The sequence below is a fragment of the Cervus canadensis genome, chromosome 29, assembly GCF_019320065.1.
Source record: "Cervus canadensis isolate Bull #8, Minnesota chromosome 29, ASM1932006v1, whole genome shotgun sequence".
Classification (NCBI taxonomy): domain Eukaryota; kingdom Metazoa; phylum Chordata; class Mammalia; order Artiodactyla; family Cervidae; genus Cervus; species Cervus canadensis.
In genome coordinates, this window is record NC_057414.1 from 40400505 (window position 1) to 40425207 (window position 24703).

Here is a 24703-nt window from a genome sequence, read left to right on the forward strand (position 1 = left end):
GGGGGCTGTGATCATAAGATGTGAGCCCTGGAGGCAGAAAGGCAGGACCAGGACAGCTGTCTCTGGGGCAAGGCTGAGGGTTAGGATGCCTGGGTTCCAAAAAGAAAAATAGCAAGAAGGCCAGAAGGGCATGGCTGAGGGCCAAGGGCCTGGGCCCTGCGGAAGATGGGCGAATGGTTCCTGCTGCCTGCTTCTAGTCTCAGGTGCTTGGGTGTCTCCCCACCTCTGGGTCTGAGGCCAGCTGGGGGAGGGAAGCACAGCTGCTGCGGGCTGCCTCCGGACAGAAGAGTTCTTGGGGAGACACAGGTTTCATCCACAAAACTGGAGGGAACCCAAATATTTGGACCGGGTCTCATTCTTTGCTCCGAATGCCCCCACCAACTGTTTCCCCCAAACTACCATCTTCTTCCAAACCCCCTACATGCAGGACCCAGACCCGGGGCCCTAGACCCTCATCCAACTCTTGCAGGCCCAAGAGCTGAGTGCCCTGTGAACCCCGCTTCTGTCCCCACAGGCCCGCACCACTGCTGGGGGCAGCGGCTTCTCCGCCTCACAGACCCTTGCACTGCCCGGCTCCCCGCCAGCCTCATTAGCATGCGGCACTCTCCTCTGTCACCACGGCAACCAGCTGCTCAGCTCCCTCAGGCGTGACAGTACCAGCCATCTTGGGGAAGGGGAGGCCGGTTCCCTGCCCCGTCATCTACCCATCTACCCGCAGCTCAGCCCAGCCTGGCCCGAGGGTGCCCTCCCTAAAGCCTGCCTCCCCACCCGGCCTGAATTCTCTGCTCTCCCCAGGCCCTGGCCCTTCTCCTTACACCCCTCCCTGCTTCCACCTGTGGCATCAACCCCTCCGCCTGCCCCTGAAGAAGAGCCGGCAGTGACGGATGGCATTACTAAGGGTCCTTTCCTAGGGCACTTTGTCTGGCTGCTTCTGGGTCTCCTCTCCCTGCTCCAAAAGGCTAGAGGGAAAGGAGGCAGGGTTACCAGGATCCCCAAAAGGAGATACTTGACAGGAGCCTGGGGAGCAGGATGGCTGGGTTCCTGGGAGAAAGCTAGGCCTGAGCCAGTGTCCAAGGGCCGGAAAAGGGGGTGAAGGCACGGACAACTCAGAAATCTGAAGGGGGACCTGCAGAGTCCAGAATATAGCGCCACCGAGGAGTCCCCCAGTCCCCCCCCAAGAAGCCACCACCTGCCAGACCTACTGCCCCACCCTCAGTCTCACCCCTCACTCTCCACCAGAACCCCAGGGAGGACCAGCATCAAAAGAAGAAAGAGGGCTACAGGGACGATTGGAAGACACACAAGCAGCCACGTCACAGAGACACACAGGTGCATCACATCCCTGCGTGTGTATACGCACACACACACACACATAATACATACACACACACAGCCACAGACACACACCCCTGCCCAACCACTGACATGCAGGCACACGCAAGGCCTCATCCAGACCAGCAGGCCACCATGGTGTCCCCAAGAGACGGCTCAGTCCCCACTGTCCCCGCAACCTAGCTTCTCTCTCGTCCCTCTAGTCTACTTGTTTGGAGAACTGGTCCCTATTTTCCCCCCTTCAGTTCCAGGCCACTGCTCCTCCCCAACCAGCCCTCCGGCTTCTTCTCCTGGCCTGGCTGCTCCCCCGCCCACTTCCCCCCTTTCTGCCCCTCCCTGCGCTGCCTCCTTCCTCTTCCCGCCTCTGCTTGCCCCCCTCCTTCCTCTGGTCTATCTGCCCCCTCCCCCCAGGCTCTCTCCTCCACCCTTTCCCCCTCTTCCTCTTGCCTCTCTCCCTTTGTTCCGGAGGAGACATGACATCAAGAGCAAGTAAAAGTCACATCAGCACTAAATCTTATCTCCAGCCCTCAGAAGGCTGCGTCCACACAAACACACACACTCTCTCTCTCTCTCTCTCTCTCTCTCTCACACACACACATACACACACACACACAGGTAAACACTGACACATGGAGAGGCAGACCCAGACAGGACAGATGCAGACACAGATGCAGACACTTCTACAGAGGTTCCAGAGACATGGGCCACAGCAGACAGGACGCTGGAGGGGCACACAGCTCCACACACACTCAGATGCGTACACACGTGTACATGTACAGACGTGCACACAGATATAACAGAGCTGCATGAACACGTGTGCACGCAGGTTCACATACACACACGCATGCGCACATGGGTGCCTGCCTACAGGGATCAGGGGACCTGAGGACACTCAAGGAGAAGGGACATCGGGGAGAGAGACCAGCCAAATGTGGACATCACAAGGGAAAGTGGATTCCAGCCCCACATTCAGCCAAGCCCCCCTTGCTTCTTTCTGCCCCAGACTCCCGCATCCAGGGCAGGGTGGGCTGCCCACATGCTTCCCACTCCCGCTGCTCCAGGAAGAAAGTTAGGGACAGGTTTGGTGACCGGGATCCTCTCTCCCTCCCAGCCCACTGCCAGCCCTCCTGTGGGGGCCACGTGAGCTCCACTGCAGCCCTGCCTTCAAGCCTGGACCATCCAACCCAGTCTTTGCTCCCTGATCTGGTCCACCTCAAAGAAGGAGAAGAAACGTGGAAAAGCACAGTGAGAGAAGGTTCAGAGAATGACAGGAACCCAGAGGGAGCCCGGGGAAGGACAGAAACAAAGAAAGAAGTCCAGGAACAGGGCCCTAGAGAAAAAGAGAGGCAGAGACAAAAACCAGAGAGAGAGAAAAGGCAAATGAAGCAGAAGACAGGGAAAGAATGGACAGAGACCCTGAAGCGAGGCACGCTCCGCGCCCTTTCCTGGGCCTGGGCTGAAGGAAGAAGCAGACCACCCTACCTACTCATGCCAGCCCGGGGGACCGGGGACTGCAAGTGCGTCAGAGAGGAGAAACGGCCACCCAGCCCACACCCCCTGACCCAGGGACCCAGCTCCCCACCCATGGCCTGCACTCTTCAGACCCTGGAGCGAATTCTACCCAAGCACCACCCCCAGGCCCTGGCAGTATGGCCCTTCTACGCTTCCTCCCCTGAGCGGAGCAAAAACATATCTTCTCAGTCATTTCTGGACATGTGTGACTCTTCAGCCCGCCCCTCCAGCTCCACTCCCCATCTGGTCTCCTCCCAGGGCAGAAGACAGGCCGGTGGGCAGAAGTGCTGAGGACAGGCCGTGGAAGGGCTGGCCCTGCCAGGCAGCTCTCCCCAGCAGACCAGAAAGAGGGAACAGGTGAGAGGCGGGGCCAAGGCAGCCAAGAGGACAACCAGACATCCTTCCCTGGGGCCCCCCACATGGGCAGGGGAGGGAACCTCCAGGACCCCCAGCAATTGATCCACCACTCCCAGCGACCGAGAGGCATCACTCACCTTCCATGGGGTGCTCCTCTGTAGGCCAGCGAGGTTCAGGAAGGGGGAGGCAAAGAGAGAGAGAAAAAGAGGGCCGTTAACGAGGGTACCAAGGACAGGGCTCCAAACGGAGTGATGGGAGGTGGCTTCAAGGTCTTCTAGCCTTCCCAGGCCTGGACACAAGTCACCCAGCCTGGAAGGCCCCTGGGGGACGAGACAGAGACCAAGCTATTCCCTGAGTTGGCACCTCACGCATAGGGTCACACAGCCCAAGGGGACCTGAGCCTAAGTCACATTTCAGGAAACTGAGGCCCAGGACAGGGAGGCACCCATTCAAGAATCGGAGGCCAGGCCAGGAGCAGCGGTCAGGTGCCCAGCCTCCCCCAGCACGCTCCTCCTAGCACTCCACCGCGTCTCGGAGACAGACGGGGACACGCTCACGCAGGGCTCACCCTCACCGACACACTGACACACATAGGCACTTAGTGATGCAGAGACATGCATAATTTCTCACACAACTCACACCTGAGGCCTCTGCACACTCAGACCCAACCATGCTCCCCAGCACCACCCTTGGGGTTGGGGGGGTTAGTACACAGCTTCTGTCTCAAAGTGCTGCAAGACTCCCATCCCAGTCACTCAGCCTCTCTGAGCCCCCAGTACCTCTCCAGGGTGGAGATGGGTGGACTAGAGCTCCTCTGAGGCCCCTTCTGGCTCTGGTTCTGTGATTCTGGGATAAATGACTTTTCAACAGCTGGGTGAGGCAAAGTGCCCCCAGGTTGGATGGGCTACTTCAATGGTAGAAGGGGGTCAAAATTCGAGAGGCCAGACTGAGCCCACCCCTCTGTCATGCCACAGCCTTTGGGCAGTCAGCCCGCACTGCTTAGGGGCCTGCCTGAGCCTGTCCTTGGGGCTCATCTCGTAGGGCAAGAGAGAAGGAAGGGAGGGAGGGAGCCGAGAGGCGATTCCTTCAACTAAGCTCAAGCAGGCTGAGCTCTCACACACACACACACACACACACACACACACACGCATAAGTGGACCCCAGGATACACACATGCATAGGCAAACAGCTGTTCGGGACACACTCATGCCCGCGTGCACACACCATCTCATACCTCCAACCTCACTTTGTGTTATTGTCTCATCCACTCTCAGGGGGTTAGGTAAACTCCAGAAGCACTCACTGTCATTTGTCACATCTTCTACCCGCCCCCACAGTACTCACACAGGCTCCATGCAGAATCAATACCCGTGCTGTGATCTAATACATAATGTGAGCTGCACACAGCACATCACCCCCCACTCCCTCCAGGGGCTGGAGACCCACCCCACCCCACCCCACCCCCGTGAGGAACACAGCTCCCATTTTTCGTCTATGATCTATCATCTCCCATTTTCTAAACCCACACACACAAGCCTGTACGTATCCACATGTGTTACACACACACTTCTCTACAACATAGGACTTCTTTTACCTGGCAGCCGCATCCCCCAACAGCCATGTATACAATGACTTGCTTAAATAAACTGAATCACATGACATTTTGGTGGGGAGGGGAGCTGGCTAGGAAGGGGCCCCCGGGAAAACCCTTGGGCTCTCGTGAGCACCCCTGTGTCTCAGGGATCACTTTGGCCCCCATGTGCTGAGGCCCTGGCCGTCAGCACACTCATCTCTCTAGCTCCTGCACAAACGAGCAGGCTCAGTGTTTCTGAATAATCCAACATGGCGGGGATTGCAAACTCTATTCCCGCCTGCCACAAATCTGGGTCGTGCTACACTCAGGAAGGTCAAATGACCAAGTATAGTTTGCTGCCTGCACGAGTCCCCTGTCTCCTGGCTTCCTAGCGAGGCACCTGGGGACTCATTGGCCTCTCCTTCTTGGCTGCACTTCGCTTTCTGCTGATTCACCTGTGCCCCTCACCTGCCATCACGGGCCCCTCCAGGCTCAGCCTGTGCCCTCCACACTCTGCTCTCTTCTCCCACCCTCCTCTGTGAGAGCTCACTTTCATGGCTGTGGGACCCCCAAACCTGTATTTGCAGCCCTGGCTTTTTCCCTGTGAGCCAGTCCTGCACCCACGGCCGTGCGCTCAGCAATCACTCAATTCCTAACATTCAGTCCCGCTCAAGCCACGCTTGACATCTCCACCCTCTGCAACAAAGTGCCCATTTCCCTGCCTTCAACAAAGGCACTGCTTTCAACAAATGCTTCTTTTTTTTAATTTTATTTTTCGGCTGCACTGAGTGGCATGAGATCCTAGTTCCCAGACCAGGGATTGAACCCGTGTCCCCTGAAGTGGAAGCACAGGGTCTTAACCACTGGGATGCCAGGAAAGTGCCTCAACCAACACTTCTTATGGAGTATATGCCCCACACTCTGCCGGGCTCCAGAGATGCCATGAGTCCGTCACACATTGTATGCCACCGCACACCAGCTTCCGGGCAACCCTCACAAGCTTGGTATGTTACCTCCCTGCTTTGAACAGAAAAGGACACTTGCCCAGGAGCACAAAATCACCTCTGTCTTTGCCCACTGCACTCCTTGGTCATCAGAGCCCCCACACTCACCCCTGACCCGGGTTCCTGCCTTAGTCTCCTGCGGATTGGTAGCCCCGTCCAAACCCAGCCTGGTTCTCTTGGTACATATACCAGATACAACTGACTAAGTACCATCGTGATCAATACACATGCACACACACATGCACATGGGCAGAACTTCTCAGTGGCTCAGGTACAAACCTCTTCTGTGCTCCTGACCTGCCTTCAGAGAAGCGTGACTCGAGTGGCTCACGGGCTGAGTGTCCTCCTGTCCACGATGGCCCTCTCCTCCTGCCAGCCTTCCCTGATTAGATCAGGCACCCAGAAAGCAGCCTTGATCTTTTTTTTTCTACACCAATCACCAGGTCCTATCAATTCCAGCTTCTAAAACTAAAAGCTCAGCTCAACTCCTTGAAATCCTTTCCATTCCTCGATCACCATCAGCACAGCCCAAGGCCAAACCCTCCCCAGACCCTCTTATCAGAACACTCCTAAATGATCCCCACCATGGCAGTCTTTTTACACTATAATTCAGTCCAAGCACCACCAAAGTGGTCCAACCAAGTCATGACCCTGCTTAGAACTCTTCAAGGCTTCCCAGGACCTACAAGATCAAGTCCAATCTTTTTTTTTTTTTTGGCTGCACTGGGTCTTCGTTGCCGCACCCAGGCTTTCTCTAGTCATGGCAGGGGCTACTCTTCATTGCAGGGAGGGCTACTCTTTGTTGCAGTGAGCAGGCTTCTCACTGCAGTGGTTTCTCTTGTTGTGGAGCACAGGCTCCAGGCGCTCAGGCTCAGTGGTCGTGGCAGATGGTTTAAGTTGCTCCATAGCATGTGGGATCTTCCCAGACCAGGGATTGAATCTGCATCCCCTGCATTGCAAGGCGGATTCTTAACCTCGGGACTACCAGGGAAGTCCAAGTCCAGTCTTTTTTTGTTTTTCTTTGGGTTGTTTTTTGGGGGGCTGTGCCGGGTCTCAGTTGCAGCATGCAAGAATTTTGTGCAGAATCTTTGTGGCAGCATGCCAGATCTTTAGTTGCATCACACAAGCTCTTAGTTGTGGCATGTGGGATCTAGTTCCCTGACCAGGGATCAAACCCCAGCTACCTATGTTGGGAGGGCAGAGTCTTAGCCATTGGACCACCAGGGAAGTCCCAGTCCAATTTTCTTGAGAAAGTCCTTTCGAGGATTTACCATGCCTCCCTCCAACCTCCCCTCCTTGCAACAATCCAGGCTCCAGCCACACCCCATTTCCCTAATATGCCATGTGTCTATACATACTGTTCCCTCGGCTGCCTGAGAAGTCGACTCCTGCTTTCAGACTAGGTCAGTCTATGTGGGTCTGTGTTCTGAGCTGATCTCCTAGCCATCCATCCCTCTTTTGTGCCAGTTCTCAAGATGTACCTTGGGTTGTTATTTCACTTATCGGATCTCTATTGCGATTGTGTTTCCGTGTCTGCTTCCTGGCTGGACTGTGAGATCTCCAAGAGCAAGGACAATGTCTCATTCATCTCTGTGGATCCAGCTGCTCACACAGTTCCTGGCTCAGAAAAAGGCAGGCCTGTGTTTGTTGAATGAATAAAAAGTTAAAAGTGAACACTCCTCACTTACCCAGCACTTTGAGTGAGCCTGACTTTCCGTACACCATTTCCCTACTGTTAATACTTGGTCAATAGATACTATTACTCCCTCAGAGAGGTGGGGAGACCAAGGCTCGGAAAATGGAAGAAACTTGTCCAAGGCCACACTGCTGGGCAGAGGGGCAGAATCAAAATCGGAACCAAATCTGTCTGGCTTTAAAAGTTCTGATGGGCTGCATTCTGGGCCTGCAAGTCAACATTTCTAGAAGCTGGTTTTAATCTGCAGTTCCAATCTTATTTCCCATAAAGCACACCAGGGACTTCCCTGGTGGCCCAGCCAGCAGCTAAGATGCTGCACTTCCAATGCCTGAGTTCCATCCCTACTCAGGGAACTAGATACCGCATGCTGCAACTAAGACCCAGCACAGCCAAATAAATAAGTAGCTTGAAAAAAATAATAATAACCACAATAATAAGCACAACCATCTTGGTCTGATACACTCAACTCACATCCTCTAGACTCTGCGCTTAGGCCATTTTCCTGGTGGTAAAGCCCTAGCCTTTCCTTTACCTCCACAAATCTCACTCAGCCATCCTTCAAGATCTAGCCAAGTTCTACCTCCTCCTTGAAGCCTTCTCTGACCATGAGGGTTAATAATCATAGTAGCATTTCTTTTTTTTTTTTTTTCATAGTAGCATTTCTTGATCACTTAGAATAGTGCCTGGCACATCGTAAAGTGAAATTGTTAATCGATCAGTCATGTTCAAGTCTTTGCAACTCCATGGACTGTAGCCCACCAGGCTCCTCTGTCGATGGAATTTTCCAGGCAAGAATACCAGAGTGGGTAGCCATTCTCTTCTCCAGGGGATCTTCCAGAGCCAGGGACTGAACCCCGGTTTCCCAAATTACAGGCAAATTCTTTACCATCTGAGCCACCAAGGAAGATCTAAGGGTTTCCATTTGTTGTTGTTCACTTGCTAAGTTGTGTCTGACTCTGCGACCCCATGGACTGGAGCATGTCACGCTTCCCTGTCCTTCACCATCTACTGGAGTTTGTTCAAACTCATGTCCATTGAGTCAGTGACATCATATTTCCATGTATTCACTTATTTAGTCCTTACAACAACACATGATCTCCATTTCACAGAGGAGGACAAAGAAAAACAATGCGATTCAGCAACTTGTCCAGGTTCACACAGCCAGCAGTTAGCAAACCCGAGATTAAGCCCAGCAGCTCATGCTCTTAACCCTTCCACCCTAGGAGGCTCTCCTTGGGAACACCTACCTCATCTCTGGGATCTTACAGCAGTCGCTCCCCACCCAGCTCTCTCAGCTGTCCATCGCTTTCTGCCTGGAGCTGTCTCCAACAGCAGAAGCTGTCAGGACCACAGGTTATTAGATGCTAGAGCTGACAGAGTGATTCCACATATGTGACCTCATTTACTCAACTTTCATACATGCAGGTCTTGACTGCCTCCCCAGAGGGCATAAATGGTATTGTCTTGGCTAACATGAATTCAGGATTCCGGCAGATTCATTATCAAGGACAGTGATGAAGACCAGAACCGAAGAAAAGAAACAGTGCTGAGCAGCCACAACCGACATGATAACAGTTATACATTAAAAACTGTTATTTTCTCATAGGGGAGCCTCTCACACCCAACCCAGAATCCGCTCTCTGGTAGTGGCACACAATTCTAACATGCTGGGGATGCTGATTTCCAAGTTCACAAACAGAGGCGGGGGCGGGGGGGTGGGTTACTACCTGACAACTCCTCCAAAGGGCGGAGGTGGAAAAACTAGAAAAAACCAACATAAGAACACAAAAGTACAGCAGTCTGGCATCATTTCAGGCAGGGACAGACTTCAACAAAGGCAGCACTGAGTGACAGGCCAGTGCAATACCTGAGGGGAATCACGACAGCCTGAGTCATCCGGAAAAGGCTAAATCACCTTCCAAATGTGCTTGGGCAGGCAGAGAGGTGTGCAACATACTTTTTAAAGATTTCCATCTGAAATGTTGTAAATGGAGGTGAGTTGAGTATTTTAATGGGATAATGCCCCCTTTTCAGGATGAGTTCCTCCCCGAGGGCTCCGGAAGTCTGAGAGTTTACTGATCGATTTCCACTGCCCTCTCTCAGTGGTAGAACAGCCAGCCAACAAAGACGGGAACACCCTCATCACACACTGGCTGAAAGATGAAGCTGTAGCCCAAGGAATCCGGGGTGGTTACTGGTTTCGGATGAAACACCGTCCCGAAGCACCTCCAATAAACCAAACGCAGGTCATCCAATAAACCAAACGCAGGTCATCCATGACACAGCTGACTGATCGCCTCTCCTTTTCAGAGGCAGCGTGGAGAAGGTGGGAGCCCCCGGAGTCAGCTCAGGTTCAGATCCCAGCTCTTAATCTCACGGGGCGGTCATGCCTTCAACACACCCAGCAGACGCCCACTAGCTGTGAGGTCCTGCTCTCTCCTCCCTTGACTGTGTGATCCGATTCCCTTTCTGTTCTAACTGCTCCCTCATAGTGTCTGCGGCCGCTGCTTTCCCTCCTCCTCCCAAATGAGCCCCCTGACGTCTCTTCACCTCCTCCTTGGCCACTTCATCTGACCCTAAAGTTTCCAATACTCTCTCCACACACGTGGCTCCCAAGTCTCCACCTGCAGCCCCACCTTCAAAACTCAAAACTCTGGTCTCACATTTCCGACTGCCAGGACACCTCTGTCTAGGAACAGCAAGACAGGGCTGTGATCTGTAGCTCAAACCTGCTCCTTCTCCCAACCTTCCCCTCCCTGTCACCCCCACCACCATCCTTCTAACCAAGCAACCTGAAACCTCACCACCTCGGCCCCTCCTTGTGGGAAAGGCAGAATCCTACCACTTCAGTCTCCACCACGGCTCTCAGCCGCATTGCTGCTGCTGCCACCACAGCCACCCCCACCCTTCCTCGCCGCTCCCCAAGACAGCCGAGGTTCAGGGCCTCAATGTCTCTTTCCTGAGCTTTCTCCCACTGATTCCTCCACCGCATGATTCTGCCCTCCATACTGCATTCTACCCTTTGCTCCCAGCTTCCAAATCACAATTCTTATTCGCACACCTGCTCAAAATTATTTTATGGTTCCATTTACTAATACTCTACACACAGCATCCAATACATGTTAGTTGAATGATTTAAGTCAAAACCTGGGGAATTTCCTGGTGGTTCAGTGGTTAGGACTCAGTGCTTTCACTGCTGGGGGGCATGGGTTTGACTCCTGGTCAGAGACCTAAGATCCTGCAAGCTATGAGGTGGGGGAAAACAAACAAAAAGCAACGCCAAGACCTGGCCTCAAGCTGCTTCTCCTGCTTTAGGTCTCACTGTCTTCCCTTCACTCTTTGGTGCCCCTGTATGGCCATGATGTGCACTTCCCCCTTCTACACCATTGTTCTTACTAGCTCCTTTGCTTGGCAGGACCTCCCCAAACCAAGTTTACTGATCAACATTCAAGACCAGTCTTAAATAGTTTGCCTTTTATTACTAATCCCCCGACTTGGCTTCCCAGGTGGTGCAAATGGTAAAGAATCCAACTGCCAATGTGGGAGACCCAAGAGATGCGGGTTCCATCTCTGGGTTGGGAAGATTCCCGGGAGAAGGAAATGAAAACCCACTCCAGTATTTCTTGCCTGGAAAGTTCCATGGACAGAGGAGCCCGGTGGGCTATATCCCATGAAGTTGCAAAGAGTCAGACTGAGCATGTATGCACACACAACTTGTAAACCCTCCCCTTCTTCAAAATCCCAAGAATACTCTGCTTATAAGAATACTATCATTTATACCACTAGGCTTCCCTGGTGGCTCAGTTGGCAAAGAATCTCCCTGCAATGCAGGAGACCCAGGTTCAATCCCTGGGTTGGGAAGATCCCCTGGAGAAGGAAATGGCAACCCACTCCAGTACTCTTGCCTGGAGAATCCCATGGACAGAGAGGCCGGGCAGGCTACAGTCTGTGGAATTGTGAAGTCAGACACAACTGTGTGACTTTCACTTCACTTTACACCACTAATTACATACCAGATATTCGTTTAATTCCCACAACAAACATGTAAGATAACCATGCTTGTTACCATTTTGCAGGTCAGAAAAAAACAGTCTGAAGATTAGGTATTCATGTGACTCACAGGCCTAGTGAGTAGAGAAGTCAGATTTAAACCCAAATCTGACCCTCAGGAGACAGAGCTTCACTGTCACTAAGCTACACTGCCTCACTGCATCTTGCTGCATATAGCATGCTGTTCATTTGCTGTTATTTCTCGAGCACTTTCTATGTGCGGGGCACTATTCTAAGCATTTTATACAAATTAGCTTATTTAATTCCCATAACAACTCTGTAAGGTAGGTAGTATTGCTGTCCCATTTTACAAATAAAGAAATCGGGCAGAGAGAGCTTAAGTCCAAGGTCACTGCCCAGACAGCCGACTACAGAATCTGTTCTCTTAACCACACGCTGGGCTGCTTTTCATCTGCTTCCTCAGTTAAGCAGGCAACTCCCAGAGCAGTGTCTTCTCCACGTCTGACTCACCTACAGCCCCCAATACAAAGTTTGTCACAAAGGAGGCCTTGACAACAACCTGCTGAATTAAACTGCCAACAAACCTACCAAATACACATGAGACCCATGCATCTATCTTCCTATTAACACACGCATCACCGCTGGTTTCATTTCTCTCCCAAGAGAGGTACACACCACACACCTGACACGCCATCGTGTGCCTCTGAGCCCCCACTCCACTCGAGGTATTCCACACATACCAGCACACTCCTCTTCCTTGATCACTCTTCAGCTCTTTCTCCCCACACATGAATGACATGAGGAGGAATTCGATGAAAATCAATGCAAAATCCCAGTCTACTTGATCCCCACTTTGGCAGACAGTCAGCAGGAATACACACACTCAGTGACTCATACTTAGCCCTGTCTTCAGTCACCTGTGGCCAGAACCCCAGAGAACAGAAGCCGATTTCCTAGCATGGAAGTTCTCAGTCAATGGGCAGGCCCAGACCCAGGAAGGCGGGAGGGTTGGGGGTGGGGGGTGTCCAAAGGATCCACCAACTAGCTGAAGGCAGATTGGTATATCTTACATATAAAGCTAAAACATTTTTCCTAATGTATATTTGATTAACCACAATGGCAAATATAACATCAAAGCCATGTAAAAGCTTTCCTGAATTCATAGTAGCTTTGAGTCATCTATTTTCACAATAAACAGATATAAAAATAACTACTATTTGGAAGGGGCACTGTGAATTACTGACTTTTAAAAGTGTCTTCAATCTCAGAAAAAGTTGGGGATCACTCAAAGCAGATAAGAATGAAGTAACTGTAATTTCCAGGGAGGCTTGAAGACTCGGGCCCTGATCAGGAGCCAGACCTGTTCCCCTTAAAATCTTCCAACCCCAAACCCAATACCCAAGGGGGAGCAGCTCATTCCTTTCCTCCTTGGCTGGGTGAGAATGTACTAAAAGAAGTGTAATGAGCACAGGATATTACAAAACCTACCCAGGAAATAAGGAACAAATGTAAAGGGAGGGAATGAGGTCATGGGTGGGAGGAGAAGCAGGAGAGCTGTCACTGTGCCTGTCATCGCTAGATGTAATCAGAGTTTATCAGCATTGATAAACACCATGCCCACAATACATATCTGAAAATATACACATACATAGTTCCACATACACATACAGCCTTCCCCAAGCCTTATTCTATCAAATACTTGTTAATATCTATTCAGTCATCGAAGAGATGTTTATGAAACACCCATTAAGTGCCAAATACCACACTAGGTGCAGGGAATTCAGAGATGAATATCTCTACCTTTTTACCCCAGACAGAGCACAACTCCCTCAATGGATATCTCGCGCGCACACACACACACACACACACACACAGTGGGTTAGATATGCAGCTGCCTCTCCCAACTCCAACAGAGTTGACACAACATTTAACTGATACACATTCAACACACATACACATGATACAACCACCCCATCACACACAGGTACCCAAACACATCTCAAACACACAACCACACAACGCACATTCCAAAGCACACATCTTGTATGGCTCACTAGGGGCCTCTGGCCAATGAATCCTTTCAGAGAATGAATACAAGGACTCTGGCTGCATTTTTCATACAGCCAGGCCAATTCTGCCACAGTGAGATCATGGACCAGTGGCTTCTCTGTAGCTCAAATTTCCCTTCCATCAAGTCAGAGGGGTGTGGTTCAGGGACTTCCCTGGCGGTGCAATGGCTAAGACTCTGAGCTTCCGCTGCAGCAGGCTCAGGTTCAATCCCTGGTTGGGGAATGAAGATTCCCACATGCTGCTGCATGATGCAGCCAAAAAATAATCTCTAAAAAATAATTTTTTAAAAAATAGCATGGTTCATGCTATTTTCTTAAGAAGGCTTGGAGAGGAGAGATCACAGGGACCAGAGAATCAAGTTAAAGGTCATGAAAGATTCCTCATAAAGTCCAGGGTCTTACTGAGGTCTCCCATGAAAACACATGCACGTGGATACCTACACATGCAACCACACCCTTACACTCACATCCTACTCACTCTACTAGGCACGGGACTTTATTTGCCAACAGACCATTCGCACATGATATTCACACCACCAGACTCCCGCACCTCTGCATGCAAGCAAACACACACAGACACACAATTTCACAGTTTAAGGAGCACCTGCACTCCTTCGAGAAAAGGCGAGAAGGTGCCAGATTGACTTAATACACACAGTTCCTGAAGATACATCCCACCATCTTGTACAAATAACTCCCAAGAGCCACTGAAAACCTCCCTTATGCATTCCTCTACCACAACTGCAGATACACAGTCAAAATACTGGGCAAAGTACAGGACTTCACCTGCAAACGTGGCTACTCCTGTGGCTATCCCCAGGTCCTGGCCAGGAGGACACTACCCGCAAAGCAGTCCCAGGGCCACACTAGTCTGTGGGCACACACACTCCTCAAAGACCCTACCTCTTGAGAGCAGACACACCCACAACTGCTAAGCAGCCCACAGCTCCTAGGGGGACTGAAGGAGAGGGCTGCACACCTCCGCTCCAAACGGCTGCCACACCCCAGGGAGGAAGGAGGTGCCTATGCCCGGACTCCCCAGCCAGACCAAAGTACAACAGGGGCCTCAAAATCCCTCCCTTGCCCACTCCCCTAAAACCTCACCCCACCCCAGGCCTGGCGCAGCCACCGTCGACCTTGTCCCCTCACCTTGCTCATCAAGGCCTCTTGCATCCCGGGTACTGGATGCAACCTTCCTTTAACCTCCCCTTCAAGTCCTGATTTCATACCCAGTTCCAGAGTCCTCACCAGTCTTCTCCAGCCCCCCAATCTCCCTTCCAAATCCCACGCTTGCGAGGGCTCCGATGGTCAAAACCAGCCTCCGCTTGCAGTCTCTCACCCGGGAGAGACGACCAGCCATTTTTTTTCCCCCTTATCAAAACCGGCGACTCTAGTCACCAACCCTGAGAGGCCTCAGCCACCCTCTCCCTCGAGCTTCATTCACTCTGGAAGCACTCGCTTCCCGCCCTCCTGGCGCGTGCAGTCACAGCCTCAAAATCACCACCCACCCTCGCACGCGCCGTGGGCTCTTCTCCCCGAGCCCAAAGGTCTCCCGCCCGGGGCCTCAGGCGCAGGTCCAGTCGGGGTCTCTCACGCAGAGCTTCCAGCCGGCGCGCGGACCCTCAGGCTGTGGCCCCGCCCACCCGGGCAGACCACGCCCCCGCCTCCTAGGCCCCGCCCGGCCCGACCCTCCCCACAGCGCTCGAAGGCCCCGGGCCCCTCACTCTCACTCTCACAGCCCTACCCAGCGCCAGGAGGTTACAAGCCCCACACAGCCTTCAGGACTCTCTCACTGGACCGCCCCCAAAACCACCGTCCCCGCCCACAAAGCCCCACCCTGCCGCACATAGGCCCCGCCCACACAGAGCTCTTCCACCTGCCCTCGCGGGCGCCTCACACACCCGACCCACACGCCCTCAAGGGCCTGACCTTTATCTTCTCGCGAGCCTTCGCTCACTACACAGTCCTACCCACAGGTCGCCACGGAACCCTCCCTCGGGTTAGGGAGAGGCGCCCCGGATGGGCTCACGAGGCCGCGCCCACACAGGCCACGCCCACACAGGCCGCGCCCACAACGGACCTGCCGGCAGGTCACGCCCACCTGGGGCACCCGGCCGCTTGTCCTGCTCCCTGGCTGACCACGTGCGCCCTCTCCTTGAGACAGGGGTCCTTACACGCCCCTCACAACTCGCGTGCTGGTACATACACTCGCCCTTGTGCCGGAGCCCGCGGACCGCAGGTGCCCCCCACAGGCCCGGATCCCGGACAACCCTCCCGCCCCTCACTCCCGCGCCCAGGCACCCAGCGGCGTCTCCCCCGGGCTCACCTTCGCTGCAAAACTTGCCGCCGAAGCCCGTGTGGCTGCAGTCGCAGCCCACCTCGCCGGGGGCTAGCACGGTGCAGAGGCCGCCGTTGGCACAGGGGTTGCGCGCCGGGGCGCACAGGGGGTCGGCGGCAGCGCCGCGCAGGCCCTGGCTGCCCAGCAGCGCGGGGGGCCGCTCGCCCAGCTTCAGGTTGGCCAGGAGGCCACGGAAGGGCGGCTCGTACTTGACAGTGCTGAGCGTGAGAGCCGAGAGTCGCACGTCGGGTGGGATGCCTCCCACGAACAGGTCGCTGGCCACCTGCATCTCGCGCCGCTTCGAGCGCACCTCGGCGGCGCGGGCCTCGCCGTCCACCGCCAGGGCGGTGCGGCGCGCGTCGCGGGTCAGCAGCACCATGTGCCAGCGGTCGTCGGCCACCGGCGTGTCCAGCTGCAGCGTGGCAGGCTCGGCGCACGACAGCGTGAAGCGCAACCTCAGGCGCCCGTCCACCAGCAGTAGCTCCAGGAAGTCGCAGTCGCCGCCGTCGTCCAGGTAGAGCAGCAGCGCGCGCGTGGCGTTGGTGCGTAGGCTGAAGCTGAGCTCGCCGCTGCTCGCCGCGCCGGCCCAGCGCGCGTAGCGCGCCCACTGCCCGGGGCCGCCGCCGAACTCCAGGCCTCCCGCACCTGCCGCGAGCGTCAGCAGCAGCAGCAGCGGCAGCGACGTTGGCCGCCACCGGTTCCCGGGCGCCATGCCTCCGGCGGCCCCGGCCCCGCCCGGCCCCCGGCCCCGCTCAGGCTTCAGAGCCGCGGGCGCATGGGGCAGGGAGGGGGCCGGGCGCCCCCCGCGCCGAGCGGGGCTCCTTCGCCGGCTCACAGTGCCATGGACCCGACCGCAGGGCGAGGCGCGCAGAGGTCCAGATGCCGGCTTCCCCCGAGCGGTGGCAGAGGCGCCCCTCCCCCGTTGCGGGCTCCGATGGAAGATGGGGGAGGGAGGCCTGCGGGGAAACGGAGAGGAAAGGGTTACTGAGGAGCTCGCAGGAGGGGACGCGTCGTTGGTGTCTGGCTCCCCGTTCACACTCGCAGAAGCTCAACTGTTTCCCTTTAGAACTGGAGGACCCACCTGGAGAGGGTCTCGCCACCAGGAGGGGAATACACGGGACCCAGTATTGGGGGGTGGGGGGAGGGGCGGAGATAACACTCTCTAGGGGCATCATCTAGGGTTTAAGAGGTAGGTAGGGAGGTGACACCTTAGAGTCCAGTAACAGCCCAGTCCAGATATCCTCACCCTCGCCTCCCATCAGGACCAGGGCCAGCTCCTGTGGGCGAGGCCTAGAGACTCCTCCAGCTGCTGAGCACAGCCCCTTCCTCTTTGAGCCACCCAACCTCTGTGCATGGTCCCACTACCTGCCATGGGCTCTCTCTCATCAGTTCCTGATGCTGGATAATGAAGTTGCTAAATAATTCATTGAGATTAATTAAATGCCAATTCATCGATGGTATCCCTGGGTAACCTGGCTGGGAAGGAGGCAAGGGAGAGAAGCCAGCCAGGACCCAGACTTCCAGGCCCCAAGCCGTCTCCTTCCATGCAAGGACTCAGGCACCTGATTCTGCATCTACAATTCCCCCAAAACCACACTCACCCCCTTTCTGGGCCCCAACCCCCTGCTCACCAGCCCAGGTCCTTCCTGAACCTAAATGTCTGTCGCCATCAAGCTTCAGCTCCCAGTCTTCAGCCTGGGACCTAGGCTGATACTTGGGCCTTCACTTCACCCCTGGGTTCCAGCCTCCTACCCATCCAGGGCTGGGGGAGCCACCAGGAGGCAGGCAGCCTAATTTGCATAAAATTGTCTTTCTGAAATGATTACCCTTGTAACTGGCTGTCAGAGAGCAATTTATACCCCACAACGGGGAGGGGAATTTGCATCTCGTTAAACTCCTAGTCGTAATTATTTATATCCAACAACCCTCCTGAATATTGCATTGATTTTATTTTGGGGAGGGAGGAAGGGAAAGAGGTGGGGTGAAGTCTGAGAGAGAAGCAGAGAAAGGCCAGAGTTTAGGAAGAGACAGAGAAAGATTGAAGGGGTAGGGGGAGAGGAAAAAGAGAAATCGCATGAAAGAGAAGAATAATGGATGAGACAGAAGGTCTGATGGGGAGAAAAAAGAGCGAGAAGAGAGAGAAAATTAAATTCCAAATTCCAACAGCATTTATCAACACCCCGGATGTTGAGCAGTTTTACAAATGTCATTTTACTTAATCAGTCTGAGAGGTCCCATTATTCCCATTAACCACTGGGGAATCCCACATATTAAAGTCTAGGGACTTGCCCAAGGCCGCACAGCCAGTCAGAGGGGAACTGAGACTTAGATCCATGTGTCTCTGACTCCAGCATGACAAAGGGCAGGGCAGCCACAGGTGTAGTTCAGAGAGGTGTGAGCCAGAAGAAGAGAAGACGGATCCTTGGAGAGAGAGAAGGTTGGATGGAGGTGTCTCCTCCCTCCATGGGAGGAAGCTAGGGGTATGAAGGGAGAGAGAGAGCTAAGGCCCCCCTAAAAAAACAGGTGAAAGGTGAGCAAAGAGTTGGGGGACAGGATGGTTGGAGCGATATGCATGCAGAAAGAAGATGGGGCAGAGAAGGCCTCAGGAGGCTGACAGTAGAGAGTGAGGAGTCACCTCCAAGAGACCCTCAAATCCAGCTCTCAGGTCCTTCCATCTGGCTCCTTCTGACTCCCCCCTCCCCAACCCTACAACCTCCAAGAGGGTCTCTACAGTCCTGCCCCAGCCCCACTCCAAGGGCTGCCCTTTCCCAGGCAAGAAGGGAGGCAGTCCAGGCAGGCAACCCCCTCTCTCTCCAAACACTGTCGCTGGTTATATATAGCTTTGCCACTGCCTCTCCTCATTGGGTAATAGAGATAATTAACATGCGCGGGCTAATTAGCCAATCAAATTAAATGCAGCACCTGCTCCCAGCCTGATTGACGCCCTTACCCCCCCAACACACACACACACACACACACACACACACACACACCCTCACCCCAGTCCAGGGCAGGGGAAAGGGACCCTCAGGCTTGGGGAGGGAAAGACCAAACCCCCTCTTCTTCAGAAGGAGCAGTCAGAGACCCCCCAGAAGAGGCGCAGCTCTAGACGCCAGAGAATGGCATACTCCTGCCCGCACCCCCCCCCCCGCAACAGGGTCTCAGTCTAGCCTAGCCTCTCTCCCAGCCCCCACCCCTACTTCCAGACACTATTTTGGGGAGGGAATTAATTAGCTATCGATTTCTGCTGGCAGAAGGAATAGGATTTCGTGCTGCTGTCCAGTCACCCCTCAGCCGGGGGAAAAGGAGGGGGATTCGTTCCCTAGCGCCACCCCCCGACCCAGTGTCTCTGTCTGCTCACATACCCCACCCTCTGGAGAGAGGGTCCCTGCTGACAGAGCCTAGGGGCAGGGTCTCCCTGGTTCAGGAAGTTGGCGGGGGGCAGACAGTGAAGGATGGCGGAGGAGGCCTCCCGAGGCTGGAAGGCAGCTGCCTGGGTCCTAAAGATCAGAGGAATGTTACCTGTTTGGGGGATGGAAATGGCGGTGGCAAAGTGGTTAAGAGTCTAGAAGATGACTCTAGGGGTCTTTGTGTGCCCAGATGTGGAGGGAGAGTGTGGCAAGGGAGCAGGTGCTGTGGGCAGGCAGGTGCCTGGCAGCAGCTGTGGGGGCAGAACCCGGGCTTCTGCGGTGACCCCGGGAGGGGCCGGGGCAGGGGCCGGGCCTGCGGCCCCTCAAGGCTCATTACTCATTCTCCCCACAGCCCGCAGCTCTGCAGCACGGACCAGCCTGGCTCAGCGCCGGGGCCCAGGGGCTGCAGGGCTGGCCAGGGGGAAGCCCCCGCCCTCCCTGCATCCTCTCTCCGGAGACCACTGGGGCAGCTTCAGGCTTGCCAGGCAAAGATAACCCCAAGAGAAGCGTGAGCTAAGTGGACACCTGAGTCCTTCCACCCCACCCCACCCTAGAGCACCCAAGAAACCTGCTGCTCTTCACCACCCCTGTCCTCTCCCTTCAGCCTCCTCCAGTCCAGGACCAAGCTTCTTCCTCCCCGGACACAGGGGCTTCCTGCTAACCCAGGATGCTCCTTCCTTCCTCAACTCCTGGCATGCAGCTTTGCTCCCCGTGGGCCGGGGCCAGGGCCTTGCACAGCTACGTCAAGTAAACGGTCCCTGGGGTTGAGCACGGCCCCTCCCCCATGCTCATGCCTCGCAGTAGAAGCCCCCTGGCACCCGCAGTGTCCAGGCTCTGCTCCCCAAGATCTATGCTTCTCCAGTGCCCACTGCCAGCGCGGAGACACTGGCCGAAGCAGCCTTGGGATATCCTGCCTGCCGAGTGACATCAGTGTAGCGTACACCGCCAGCCACTGCTGGCCCAGGGCCACTGCTCCTCCAGGGAACAGACCTCTCCCCTGCCATCAGGGATTCTTCCCCCCAGTCAGCTCCTTACCACCCGCTACCCACGGGTGGACTCTGCAGCCTTGAGTCAGCGGTGATAGGAGCTAGACAGGGTGGGGGTGGGGTGACTCAGCGGCTCTCAGGACCTCAGCCCACTCTCAGTCCCACAGAATCCTGTCCCACAGATTCTTTCTGGGCCCTGACAGCCTCCTGCTCATCTTCCCACGACCAGACCAGTGCCAGCATGGCATCTGGGCTGTGACTCTGGGGCTTTCCAGTGCTCATCAGGTGCCAGGCTGGACCACCACAGCATTGTCTTATATATCCTCCCGTGCTAGGACGTAGTTTGTCACCCCAGGCTTGCAGACAGGGACACTGAGCTTCAAATGATGGATTCATTTCCCCAAGTTCAAGAGCAGGAGAGGGTCAGCTGGCTCCAACACCTGTGGCCTTTCTTCTGCCCTGCACCGGCCACAGGCCACAGGGCAGTGTCAGGCTCAGACAGCTCACCCTTCTCTGACCTGACCTTCGCTGGGGCCCTGCCCCCTTCAGACAACCCAGACTCTGAGTCTGCCCCGGGGGGCACCAAAAGACAGACCGCAGAGCTCAAAGAGTTCATCCCTCAAGTCCCAGAGAGGAGCAACGACAGCCCTAGGGCCATGGAGGAAGCAAGACTAAAATGAAGGTCGCTGGACTTCCATTCTAAACGCTTCCCATGTACCCACTATTCCACTCCTGGGCCTTCCAGTCTGACCAAAGTCCTCCGCCCCCACACCAGGAGCACAAACTGAATGATCGGATGTGAATTTCAGGGTTAGATTGTCCACATCCACTCCGGCAGAGCCCCTGTCTAGAGGTCTTCTCCCGGCATCCACTCGGTCCCTTCTCTGATGTCTACACCACACACACACACACACACACACACACACACACACACACACACACACCTCCAGCCATGGGAACGCCAGCCTCTCCTGGCTCTCCTCTCTCGCGCGCCAGCTGGGCGTGTGACAGCAGGGGCCTCCCCCAGGCATCAGGGAGGAAGAGCTGGGTTTACACACATTCTGGTGGCCCCAGAAGGCAGCCTGTGGACAGGTGGGAGAGTGTGTGTTATGGGGAGGGAATTTTTGGTTCAAGCTAAAGAGAAACTTGCCGGCAATCTAGAGCAGCCAACAGTGGAGTAGGCTGCCTCCGGTTCGGGGGGAGGGGTGAGTTCCCCGTCTGTGGAGGTGTGTGAGCTGAGGAAGGATGACTACCACTCAGAGGTGTTCAGCGGGGGGCTCCTGAATCACAGGGGAGGGGGCATCAGACAGCTCGAGCTCTGAGGGCCCTTTCAGTGGTAGAAGGTGTTTTTTGGAGGGTCCTCTCTCCTCCCCAAAACCTCAGGCAAGATCAGTAAGCAAAGAATAAGTCCCACCCCCGCTTCCTGCTCCCGCCTTCCAGCCCTGATGACCTAGAAGTGACAAGGGAAGACCTCCGGCATGTCCATGTTCAGACACATCTCAGCTGGGGGCAAAAGCAAAACTGAGAAAGTGCAGGGATTAGAGGCGCTGACTCAGGAGTCTGGGTTCATGCCAGCTCTACTCCTTTCTAAGCTGTGTGACCTCGGACAAGTTGCTTAGCTTCTCTGGGCCTCAGTTTCCTTATGTGTGAAATAGAGATATTAGTTGTGTTTTCAAAAGTGAATTGATATATGTAAAGCACTTGAAACAGTGCCTCGTAGAGACTAACATGGAGAAGTATGTGTTGTATAAATAATCACTTTAAAAACTCATCTCAGCATTTTACAGTGTGCAAAACTCCATGTGTTTCTTGCTTCCTTTGATTCTCACCATAGTGGGATGAGAGAAGTAAGCAAGGCGGACCTTATAACTGCACCCCTTTTACAAATGGGGAAACACACTCAAGAGACAAGAAGGGGCCTCTGAGTGGCCATCTCTATGGGACAGGATTCTGCGGGGGAAGAGAGGGTGGAGATCCTGAGGGCAGTTGAGTCACCCCTACCCACCCCCAGCTCCCATCCCCACTGGCTCAAGGCTGCAGTCCACCTGTGGGTAGTGGGTGCTAGGGCGCTGACCAAAGGCAGACTCCACAAGGTCACACAGCTTGTCGGGGCAGAGCTGGGACTAGGGTTCTGTCCCCTGGACCCTCCCCACACTGCCAGGCACTTCCTCCTACCGAGGAAGGTGGGAAAGAGCTGAATGGGTCTGGAGACTAGTGGAGGTCCCAGAGCAGCATGGCTGGGAGTGGGTGTGTGTGTGCGAGGGTCCCCCTGAGCAGGTGTTCATGTTCATGGAGAGAAGCCTGAAAGGGTCTGGGCACCAGAGTGGCAGCTCATGATGTGCATGACGAGGCAGTTGCCAGGTGTGTGGGGCTGAGGAGATGGGTGGGCTGGGGAATGAGGTGCAAATGAATGACTCGATGCACTGGGGGCCGGAGCGAGGGTGTTTGAGGTAGGTGGTGAAAGGCGTGAGCTCACCCCCGTGCCCACCCCGTGTTGTGCACAGCTGAGGGATGATGCCCTGGGTGCGTACATCCCAGCAATTCAGAGGGGACAGACGGCTTCCAGGGGTGGCCTTGTGAGTAAGCAGGAGGTGCCTGGGAACGATCCTAACAGCACCCATGACAGGTGTATGTGCACACGTGGAAGGTCGTGATGAACATGGAAATAGCTGCCATTTACTGGGGGCAGAACAAACACATCAGACAAAGTTCACAGAGTGCTTAACACAGAGCCAGGCTCATGGCAGGGACAGTGTACCTACTCCAAAACCTTGGAGATACCACGGGTTCAGTTCCAGACCACCACAATAAAGTGAATATTGCAATAAAGGAAGTCACACGAATTTTTTGTTTCCCAGTCACACTGTACGGTAGCCTATGATCCTATAGTCCCATGTGTGACAGCATCGTATCTAAAAAAGCAGTGTACATACCTTCATTTTAAAATACTTTATTGCTAAAATACGCTAACCGTCATCTGACAATGGTTGCCACAAACCTTCAGTTTGCCAAAAACGTAATTATTTGTGAAGTGCAATAAAGCAAAGAATGCCTGTGAATACAGTCATTGTTATTATTATTGTCATCATGATCATCCGGCCTACTCCTCGAAAGAACCCCATGAGGTAGATGGGGACCCCCCCCATTTTATAGATGAGGAAACTGAGGCTCACGGACGGGCAGAGCTGAGACCAGACGGCCTCTCTCTGACCCCACCCCACCGTGGCAGCAGCAGAGAGGGCTCTGGAAGGATCAAGGTGTTGTGCACGTGCCAGGTTGTTTGCTGAATGAGTCTCTGAGGGCTGCAGCCCTGCGGGTGTGGACAGGCCCAGGCCAGGGGCCGCCCGGGCAGATGGAGTGGCAGGGTAGGTGCAGCGGGCTCACACTCAGGTGTCAGGTGAGGCGTCCCCAAGGGGGGCTGAGAATGAATGGATAGTTTGGCACCAGGCGGGGGTAGGGCCCCACGCGTGAGGATTAGTGCTGGGGGCGGGGGGCCTAGAAATGGGAAAGATCTGAGGAAGACAGGTGTGGCTGAGCACCAGGTCAGACCTAAAGGGGCTGTGGTCACGCACATGAAAGCCTGGGGCAAAGTGCTTAGGACCCAGGAGAGAACGTGGTACTTAATGATGGGAGGGGGGCGCTCTGTGAGGAGAGGGTGTGTCTCAGGAGTGAAGGTCTGTCGGGAGACTACAGGTGTGTCTGAGACAGCTCTACGAATCTGAGGTGGTGCCTGGTTGGATGGAGCGGGGGCTGCGTGCATCCGAGGGTGAGAGCTGACAGCGTGGCCCTGGGGCTCTGGGGGCTCGTGGGGGCCCCGAGGGTGTCACAGGAGAGCAGGGCACCCGGGGGAGGTCTCTGAGGCAGGCAGCGAGGTGGCTGTCTCTCTGGGTGGGGAGTGTAGGCGGTGTGCTGCTAGGAGGCGTATTGTGTACGCAGGTGTGTGTGCCTGTGTAGGTGTGTGTCTGGGTGGGTGTCACCAAGCATACGTATCCGTGTCAAGCTGTCTGTGTCACTGGCAAGGGCGGGCAGGAGCAGGTAGCTGGATAGAGACTGGGGGCCTGGAGGGGAAAGAGATCCCTGCCATCCCCTCTAGAACCCAGCCCCCTCCTCTCAGGAACCCAGAGTGCGGACTCAGCCCAGGTTGAGAAGCCAGCAGAGGCCCGGGCTCCCGGAGAGAACTCCCCAGCCACGCTGTGACCGCCTGCCTGGCCTCTGCCTGCCAGTCAGTCCTGCCCATCCCTGTGGATCGGAGGCCACAATGGATCTCAGAACACCTCATCTAACAGGAATGAAGGAACCTCTCCAGCCAGACCCTTCTACCCCGGCCCCTAGAAAGATCCAGCCCAGCCTCGGATTCCAGCATTCCTGGAGGCAGGAGGAGTTAGGGACCTGAGTGGCCAAAGCCCCACAAAACA

The 24703-nt window shown here is 55.0% G+C and overlaps 1 protein-coding gene across 17 annotated transcripts in view; it reads right to left on the bottom strand.

Moving 5' to 3' along the window:
• The window catches only part of NRXN2 (neurexin 2), a 110178-nt gene that overhangs the window by 83846 nt on the left and 1629 nt on the right, over positions 1-24703 (bottom strand). For all 17 annotated transcript variants that reach the window (XM_043452200.1, XM_043452197.1, XM_043452195.1 and 14 more), the window contains exons 2-3: positions 15881-16848; positions 3339-3356 (exon numbers count right to left, since the gene is read on the bottom strand). In XM_043452200.1, the coding sequence (XP_043308135.1) occupies positions 3339-3356; positions 15881-16604 (742 nt within the window). In that variant the 5' untranslated portion in view covers positions 16605-16848. The remainder of the gene's footprint in view (positions 1-3338; positions 3357-15880; positions 16849-24703) is intronic.